Below are 9,760 nucleotides of genomic sequence, written 5' to 3'. Positions count from 1 at the left end.
TCGGGTATCCAATTACCCGAACCGAACCAATCAATTCTTAATCGATTTTGTTTTGTTTAGGTACATGTACAAAAAAATACAAATTCGAACCAAACCAAACTAATTACATTTTGATCGATTCGATTCTAATTTTACCATAAATCCAAATCAAATCGATCCGTGCTCACCCTACGCTACACCATAATATTTGCGTTGACTCACTAGTCACTAGACGAAGTTACCACTTTTACCAACAACTTCGTTGGGATCCCTTTATTTTAGCGCCAACTTCTTTTTATTTTTCACTTTTTTTTTTTTTGGTGACTTTTTATTTTTCACTTTAAACGGAGGAAAAAACATAGGAATCTTTTTCAACAAAATAATAATAATTCTCCCTCTTCCTCCACAATACAATAACACAATGAAAAATTACAAAAGGAATCCCTCGTTTTCAACCCAAGATACTAACGCCAATCAAAATCTGCCACGTAACCCAAACAAGACTGCATCGCAGAAACGCCACGTGTCATGTCTAGCTACCTCCGGTGGTGGCAGCCGCACCCGATAAACCCTCACGTGAGGGAAATACCCCGCTCGTGCTTCGGCCCTGCAAAACTATTTTTAATCACTCCTAAATCCAACGGCCGAGATCAAAAGTTGGACAACCCTTCTATGAATTAAGACCGTTCCTTTCATTTCCGCATCTTGAACCGTGCGATGGAACAAACGCGAAGATCTAACCATTGAAAATTTACAAACAAAAATTGAATTTTCAAAAGCTTCGGAGAGAGAGGGAGTGTGTGTTCTTCTCTTCTCTCAGCTCCTCCTCCTCCTCCTTCTTCTTCTTCCTCGAAGCCCTTCCCTCTGAAAATCGCAATTTTTTTTCCTCTTCCATTTCTCTCTTTCAAGGCTTTGTTTTTCTCTCTCAAGAACTTTCTGGTGCGGCGTGTTTGGATCGAGGTTCCGTCGAATTGTTTGCAGTTTATCGGGGGACTTCTGTTTGGAGCTGCGGAATCTCTGGTGTGAGAGTTTTTTAGTTTAGGGTTTTTTTGTTCTTTCAGTTTCTGAGGTAATAATCGGAATCGGTGGGTGAAGTTTTCATCTTTTGGCGTTTTTAGATTTTCGGGTAAGAGGAAAGGGAGGAATTTGGGACTTGGGGTGTGAGAAAAATTTGATTTTCTTCCTTACATCTTTTTGCTTTTCTTGGGTTCTGAGTGTGATGGGGGAAGGTGAAGGAGGAGGGGTTGATGGCGGTTCAAAGACTGCAACGTCATCGGTGGATGCTGCTGTAACGACGCCGGTGGAGGCTCCTACGGGGAAGAAACTCGCCCGACAGCTCGATTTTACGGCCTTGCCGGAGAAAAAATCGCAACAACAATTGCAACAACGATTGCATTCTCAGGTTCAGGTGCAGCAGCAGAAGCAGATTGTGGCTCCGGTGATAGCGGCGCAGCCGCAGATTATGGCACAGCCGTCGGTGGTTGTAAAGCCGGTTCCTTCGCCGCAGGCACCTGCAGTGAAAGTGGGGTGAGTTCTTGTTATTACTGTGATTAAAGCTGTTTGAGCTAATTCAGTGCTGTTTCTGATGTCTGAAGGTTTTTTACTGTAGAACTTGGATTGTGTGTTTTCTTACAAGGTTTGAATTTGTGTTAAGAAAGTGGTATTTTTTAATTATAGGATTGGATGTTGGGTTTCACTCTCTTTGTATTTTTGAGTTGCATTTGTTTTAACTGAGCTAACTAATTTGTGTGGCTGTATCAGGGTGGGATCGTGGCTTTGTGAGGAAGATTTTGATTTTTCTGTTTGGGGTACCAATGCATGTGCAATGTTTTGGTTTGCACTTTGCAATTTCCTCATGCACATCTCTTAGCTTTGATGTGTTTCTTTCTTAGTTCCACTCTGCTTAACGAGTTGTTTATTGACTTATATTGGTCTGTTTCTGTGTGAAACGAAATGGTGGTGGTAGTTGAATATTACTTTAAGTAGCTTGTTAGTAACTTCAAAATTATAATTTTCTTGCGACAGTGATTTCCGAATTATGAAGTGTATGCTTGTTTAAGATACTTCTCATTCTCAATGCAAACAGCTGCAGAGCTGAGGGAAAAGTAGCTCGCTTTTGATAAAAGTGCCAAAGTGCATTGAATTCATGTTTTTATGTCTGCATTACGAACCAAGCAAGCTTGAAGTTGTATATAGTAATTTTTATTTTTGTTTAGCCTTTTAATAGTGGGGTTACGATTATGAGATATCAGCGACATGATTTTATTAAACTTTCCGGTCTCGTGGCTGTGTTAGTACTTTTGAACACCGAAATCCCGGTCATTTAATGCGGTTTGTTTCCCTCTTGACTGGGAGCAACGGTTATGGTAACCGGGGATGGTGCATCCGTGCATGTTTTTCTTTACTTTAAGGTTTACCTGATGTCTTTTCAAGGCGAATATTTTATTAGAATTTTTTGACTATTTAATAATATACTTCTATTGCTAATATTTTCCCTAATTTTTACACCAAGTTTTCTATGTTTTTGTGTCTTACAGTAGTATTTCTCATACAATCTGATTGATCTTCATTCAGTGTAATTTCATAAGTTACTTGTTGAAAATTGAAGCATGTATTTCTCAATTATGGTAAAATGGTAGGTCGTTTGGTATTATGGTTTCTGATTGAACTGATGTATATGTGAATAATAAATACAAAGATATGCACTTTGACTACATTGCATGCAAATGGCCTTAGGAAAAGCTCAAGCTACATGTTTTGGTCTCGTATTAATTTATCTTTTCTTTTCTTTTCTTTTCAGGAAACCAGAATCTCCAAAATCAAGATCAAGACCTAACTTTGATATAAAGGAAGCTACTCCAAAGAAGCAAAAGCAGTGCAATTGTAAACACTCTAAATGTTTAAAGCTGTAAGCAAAACTCTCCCTCCCTCTCTCTCTCTCTCTCTCTCCCCCTCTCTCTCTCTGTGGATGGTCCTATGAAAGCTTTTTCTGTAGACGTATGCATGTTTGGATACTTGTTTTTTTCACTTTTATGTTGCAACTACGAAATACAAAATTGTTCTTAAGAGCTCATATTAATTTTGTATATGTTGCTATTTTTAGCTCACTAATTGTCAGAAATTGGTTTTCTTTTTTCTTACATACTAATGCAAAAGAGATATTAATGACCGGGTTATCATTTTTCGTACTCTTTATTTTGTTTGATTTCATTCTTGTGCTCAGAGTTAATGCCCAGGCATTACTAATTTTATTCTAGAACTTTGATTTTTATTGTTACCTTCCATTCTTTTCTTGGATTTTCATCAGTTTCCTTGATTGATAGATGAGCATAACAATTAAATGCATAATTCTGGATAATATTATGTGTATTTCCTTGTTCTATTTCCATGATTACTCCCCTGGCTATATCATATGTATTTATTATGCATGGGGTAGTTTTAATATGAAATTGCTGGTTCCATGGTCAAAGGCTCAATTTATCTGAATTTTGGTTGTCCAGCAATATACTTTCCTTTCCAGAATATCAAAATATCTATTGTTTAAGTCATATTTCCCTTTATTGGAGCTCATTGTACAATTGCACCATATTGGCTGCAATACAATGTTAAATGGAGCTAACTTTTTTCAATATTTTGAGCAGATATTGCGAATGTTTTGCATCGGGAATATATTGCGACGGTTGCAATTGTGTAAATTGTTTCAACAATGTTGAAAATGAGGCTGCTAGACGAGAAGCTGTTGAAGCTACTTTAGAGCGCAATCCAAATGCATTTAGGCCGAAAATTGCAAGCAGCCCCCATGGAACCCGTGATAGCAGGGTATGTAGGTCTAATTTTTTTGTCAAGTATTGTGTAATCTGATGTTTTTTGTGGTAGATATAGTGGTTTTATTAATTAAAATGTTTTTTGGTTGGACGCATATTGCAACTTTATGCTGATGCATGACATTGTCGTTTATATCTCTGTTGCTGACGCAAGATATTGTCATTGTTATCTTTATGTTTTTCATTCTTTTTGGCTTTATGGCTGTATGTTTTCTATATTCTGATTGGAGATCACTTTTCATCATGTGACGCTCTTTTCCGAGACAAAATCTAAGCTATTGCGTCATCCATAATCTTGGAGTCAAACCATTTTCTTAATACAGAATTAGACAAGCGTGTTTAAATATTTTTACCGTCTCCGTTGGTTGCCTTCTTCCCCTTCTCTTTCATTGTGTTGACTTAATTTTCTCCAAAACTTAACTTTAATTGGTTATTCCTTTTCTAGGCACGGTTAAATAATTTACTTATTTTTTACATCCTTAATTATTTAGAAACTCTTAAAGTCAATATAGAATGCTAAATTGAATCATAGCGACTCTTTTTCAATCGATGCCGATACAATAATGTGTCTTTGCAAGAAGATTGACTTTTCATGGTATATGTAACGACAGGAGTTTCTTCGTAGTAAATTACTTGCAAGTTTCTTTTTTATGTTCTATATAAATGACGAATAAAGGTGTTTTAAACTCTGTATATTCCTTGTACAAGAAAAATATGTTGGATAAATTTTTATTGTATACTTAAAAATCCTTGGTTTCTCTATTGTTGAGTGTTTAAATTTGAAAACAAATGTAGGAGGAAGCTGGTGAAGTTTTAATATTAGGAAAGCATAACAAGGGTTGCCACTGTAAGAAATCAGGGTGTCTCAAGAAGTACTGTGAGTGTTTCCAAGCCAACATCCTTTGTTCTGAAAATTGTAAATGCATGGACTGCAAGAATTTTGAGGGAAGCGAAGAGAGACAGGCCTTGTTTCATGGAGATCAAAATAACATGACATATATTCAGCAGGCAGCAAATGCTGCAATAACTGGAGCAATTGGTACATCTGGTTATTCATCACCTCCGGTATCCAAGAAAAGAAAAGGCCAGGAAATCTTCGTTGGGCAAACAGCCAAGGAACCATCTGTTAGCAAGTTGGGACAACAGGTAAAACTTGCTCATAACCTAACACGTGCACATACTGAAGCTGAGTTTACATTATTTAATGTTTTCATTTGGCACAGCTGTTTTTTGTCGCACAATTGTTTTCCCAATGCTAGTTAAATTAGTATATTCATAACCAAGTTCGATTTAGTTTATTGTGTGAAATTTCTAATTTAGAATTCGAATGAGAAGAATCAAACTAAGTGAGGTTGAAACTTTTGGTTCAATACCCTGATAACTTGACAACTCCTCCAAAAGCTCAACCATATACAAGTTATTCGCATTGCCTAGCCGCTGTTTATAGTGAATTTACTCATTGGTATCTGTTTTATTGCTGGACTTATATACACTATCATCATGGAATGCTTTTTTATTGTTCACCAGGTAAACCATGTCCGAAGTCCAGCTCCATCCCCATCCTTGCCCTCCCTTCCGGGCACTCGTGTTGGAACTGCAACACTTGGTCCTTCAAAATTTTCATACAGGTAAACTTGGTCATATATATGAAATGAAGATAAATTTATCACATTTTAGTTACTGACATTATTATTCTTGAAGGTCTCTTTTAGCAGACATCATACAACCACAGCACTTGAAAGAGCTTTGCTCAGTTTTGGTGCTGCTATCTGGACAAGCTGCAAAGACACTTACAGGTATTTGACTATCTAAATCACTAATCACCAATTATATGCTATTGGTATGTCATGTGAAGGTCTTCTATTTTATTCTTCCATGTATGAATTTAGCGGTATTAAGTAGTCATCATAGTTTTTTTTATTGTGGATGGCGGCTCCTGGTGGTGAGTTAAAAATCCACCATAAAACTATGGCGGATGGCGTTGCGGGAAATGACGGACTACCGAAAAAATACATATATATGCACAAAAAATGCAGAAAAACTGCAAATGTAATAAATTATAAAATCTAATCAATTTAAGCAATTTTCTCCTCGTAAGGCATCCAATTAATTCTGCAAATGCAGTAGCAAATTCAACAAAATAAACATAACATTAAGTCATAACACACCATAAAACATAAGACAGAGAACTTAAAAACTAAAAATTCACAAGAAAAACCAAAGCCATTGCCTTATCGTGTTCTTAAACTAACAAATGACAAAATAAACTATCTAAATTCTAGTTCTCATCAACTTCATCCAAATCAACACAATTATTATGAACTGAACCTATGTAAATTGGGGGGGGGGGGGGGGAAGGAAAAGAGAGGTTTATAATTTATAACATTGAACCTATGTAAATAAAAGGGGAAACTGGGGAAAGAAAAGAAGGGTAGGAACACTAAGTTACGAACCAGAGAGAGGGAACCCGTGGCTTGCAGCGGTGGCGAGAAGCGACAGCAACGAGTGGCGGCGAGTAGCGAGTCAATAACGGCTTCCAGCGGCAGCGAGCAGCGGCTTGGCCAGAACGCAGAGAGAACGGCAGAGAGGGAAGACGGAGAAGGAGGAACTGGAGCCAGAAGGTGCTGCCTCTTCTGGCTAGGTGCAGCCCAGAGCAGTGAGGGAGAGATAGAAGAGTTTTTGGACCGTCAGAGAGGAAGAGGCAGTTTCTGAAGAAAGGAGGCTGAGGAAGGTGAGTTGTAGCATTTAGGGTATCCTAAATTACCAAAATATCCCTCTAATTTTGTTGAAATTCCAAAAAGAAAAACCCCGCAATTTCCGCCATTTCGTCCTCCACGAAAAACTCACTGCGTTATCATGTATGGCAGCAAGGAAGAAATCTACCATGCCATAGCGTCATGGCGCCGCCATAACCACTTTTTCAAAACACTGGTAGTCATTTAGAAAGCCTTTTTATCGGTTCCCCTCATTTTCCTAATGAGTAGTTCCATTTAATGAGTGCACAATATGAATAGGCTTAATGTTTGTGTTTTTCTTTCTGAGGATCTTCCAAATTTATCTATATATCAATCTAAACCAACTAAACCTTTAAGGTTAAGATTATTTTTTAGCCCGTCACCCCCTACCCGTCCCCAATGGCATTGGCAATAGCAACATACTTATCAAAGAAAGTTTATTTCTTGCTGTTTAAATGATTATTTCAACAAAAAAATTCCAATACCGTGATAATAATATAAATAACGGTTCCCTGACCAGATTTCTTACTATCTGTTGGTGTTTATGTATTTGGCTAATCCTTGATTCCCTTTAGTTACTAGATTAGTCTATATTTGTGCATTATGCACATGTATAACTGTTGAATTTGGGGGGCAAAATAAATTCCTTTGGTCAACCCAAATATTGCAGGTCCCTAATATGCTCTTGAGAATGTTATGTAGTCATATACACAAGCTTCTATTTTATGTTTTCTTAATGTTTTTTAGCTACATGCCAAGTGAAATCACCCTTTTAAATATATGCTGATAAACTTTCTCTTGCCAATCTTAATTATCAATAACGTTCAGACCAGAAAAATTTAATGGAAAAGCATACAGAAGATCAGACAGAAACTTCACTTGCTTCTTCAAATCAGTCACAATTACCAAATCAAAAGGAAGGTGATGTTGAGAAAGCTATGGCTGATGATTGTTCGAGCGCAAACCAAGCAGATAAAATCAGCCCGGACAATTCAAGTTCAGATGGTGCTGACATCCCGAAAGGGAGGCCAATGTCTCCTGGGACTTTAGCTTTGATGTGTGACGAGCAAGATACGTTCATGACAGCTGCCTCTCCAGTTGGCACAATGGCTCATGGCTGCAACACATCCTCGGAATTTCCTTACGGACAAGGAATGACAGAGGTCTACGCCGAGCAAGAAAGGATTGTCTTAACAAAGTTTAGAGATTTCCTCAACAGAGTTATCACCATGGGAGAAATAAATGGCAAGTTACTATTTTGTCCTCATTTTCAGTTATAACTTACTTTCTAAAACATTCATATGATCCTTTCATATCATTTGAAGTATCTTCAATTAGTGTATTTTGCCTTTGTTACTATGCCCATCAAGAGTTCTGCATAAACATCAAAATGTAGTATGCTATTAGAAAAGCATGAATTTTGCATGACCTAAACTCTCTTTTTCCAATTTCAGAAACAAAGTGTTCGTCGTTAGCTAGAAGTGAATTGGAGAGCCAGAAGGATCCAATCAATAACGGCACTGGAAATATGACTACCGAGAGTTTGCATCAGCAGGGTGCCACTAGCAATGGTGTTGCCAAATCGATTGTTCCACCTACGGCCGCAGCAGCTTCGGCTTCACCAGTCCCCGGTCATAATAATGTTCCTGAAAATGGAGAAAATAAGATGAAGACTGAAAAATAGCTATGAAAGTGATCTATCTATCTAACCAAGGATGTGCAAATATACCATTGAAAAGAAAATTGAGAAGATTTTCTTACACTGTATGCTAGGGTTAGAACTTTCTGTAGTTCTATGTAATGTAAAAACATTGCTTTGAAGTGGCTTGTTAAAGGGTACAAGCCTCAACATTAGTCCACCCAAGTAGGATCAATTTTCTTCTAATTTGGTCATTATTCATACATAATTTAAATTAATTTTTCAGCTTCAACATTGCTTGATTGCGAAGCTTGTAAATTGCAGAGTTGTAACTTCATAAAAATGTCATTTAGATTTTTCATTCAATGAATTTTATAGCTTGTAATTTAGAATATATTCATTTTCTTTTTCCATTATATTTTTGCAATTTTATATACAACAATAAACATATAGATAGATAATGATATGATGATGCCATACAGCTTGCCCTATTTTTGTCTCTGAAATTTTTAAAGGCATATTTGTCATTTTCATCTTTTAATAATAGTTCTGTCAATGCAGTATTTCTAATAATTTATGTTTTTATATCATTAAAAAAAAAATTGGTATTATATCTTTAAATTAGTGCATCCTCAAAAGTCAAAAGGATAGAAATATGCAGCATAACTCCATATTCTTTTATTGCCAATAATCCTTCAAGTTTATCCTCTCTCCCTCTGTTCATCCATACCATATTACGTGATCAACATGCACATATATTTTGTGGAGTTTTCTTGTTCGCAGTGTTGAATTTAGATACGACATTTATTTGATATTTATCTGATACATATATTTTTTTGTGTTAGAATTACGTTTTAATAACAAAATAGAAAGATATTTCGGCATGTTAGAACATATATCAAAATAAGATTATATGTGGACATGTTCAGTTTTATTATTAATTTATATTTTTAAAATAAATTATGATCTGTTTAAAAAATTCTGTGAATTTTATATATAAGGACTATGGTATATGTATCTTCATATCTAATTAAAAAAATTAAAATTAACGTGTCTATAGGTCGTTTGTCATGTATCTTATGGCCAGATTAAATTTTTCAAAATTATAATATATATTTTTTAATATTTTATGCAATAAATGCTAATTATTTCTTTTATTTCGGTACACGGTACACCCTTCGTACATTATATTTCAACACTTAATTGTTTACTACTTTACTTTTCAATATTCTTTGTCGATAGCTACTGGCAAAACATTTAAAAAAAAATATTTTCGTTTTTAAAAGTTAGTTTAAGAAGAATAAATTACCAAAACGGTATTTAATTTATATTGCTAACAAAAATAACTCTAAAAAAAATATAAACTATACATAAATTTTAAAAGATTTAAAAATTCGACAAAAATAATCAAATATTATATGTAATTTTCAGAAAGAGCTTTAGTGATTTTATTTTGATTTTTTTTTTTTTTTTTTTTTTTTGCACATTTTCATCTTTAAAATTTAATAATTTTATGCCAAGTCTTTTTTTTTAAGTGATCAATTTTTTTCTTCAAAAATAAAAAGAGTCATTGAATTTTACTT

At 35.4% G+C, this 9,760-nt stretch overlaps 1 protein-coding gene and 2 long non-coding RNA genes across 4 annotated transcripts; 1 reads left to right on the top strand and 2 right to left on the bottom strand.

The window, feature by feature from the left end:
- The first annotated feature begins 745 nt into the window (after positions 1-745).
- On the top strand, positions 746-8,571 carry LOC112751219 (protein tesmin/TSO1-like CXC 5). 2 transcript variants are annotated; one of them, XM_025800286.3, is made up of 8 exons: positions 746-1,506; positions 2,780-2,887; positions 3,621-3,798; positions 4,599-4,949; positions 5,331-5,431; positions 5,505-5,599; positions 7,367-7,783; positions 7,993-8,571. In XM_025800286.3, exons 1-8 carry the CDS (start codon positions 1,199-1,201, stop codon positions 8,220-8,222), a joined length of 1,788 nt encoding a protein of 595 aa, XP_025656071.1. In that variant the 5' UTR covers positions 746-1,198; the 3' UTR covers positions 8,223-8,571. The 2 variants fall into 2 exon arrangements, with proteins under 2 accessions (XP_025656071.1, XP_072073298.1); XM_072217197.1 differs by having other exon boundaries at positions 769-1,506; positions 1,741-2,887.
- On the bottom strand, positions 5,080-6,518 carry LOC140179016 (uncharacterized). The gene is made up of 2 exons (XR_011872533.1): positions 6,257-6,518; positions 5,080-5,412 (listed from the first exon to the last, which is right to left on the bottom strand). It is a non-coding gene; the product is annotated as an uncharacterized lncRNA (long non-coding RNA).
- Positions 7,773-8,438, bottom strand: LOC140179015 (uncharacterized). The gene is made up of 3 exons (XR_011872532.1): positions 8,300-8,438; positions 8,075-8,184; positions 7,773-7,912 (listed from the first exon to the last, which is right to left on the bottom strand). It is a non-coding gene; the product is annotated as an uncharacterized lncRNA (long non-coding RNA).
- Positions 8,572-9,760: the final 1,189 nt, after the last annotated feature.

Source organism: Arachis hypogaea, chromosome 15 (assembly GCF_003086295.3).
Source record: "Arachis hypogaea cultivar Tifrunner chromosome 15, arahy.Tifrunner.gnm2.J5K5, whole genome shotgun sequence".
In the NCBI taxonomy this organism is placed as follows: Eukaryota; Viridiplantae; Streptophyta; class Magnoliopsida; order Fabales; family Fabaceae; genus Arachis; species Arachis hypogaea.
The sequence above is the reverse complement of the archived record's forward strand: the minus strand, read 5'-3'. Positions and strand labels throughout refer to the sequence as shown.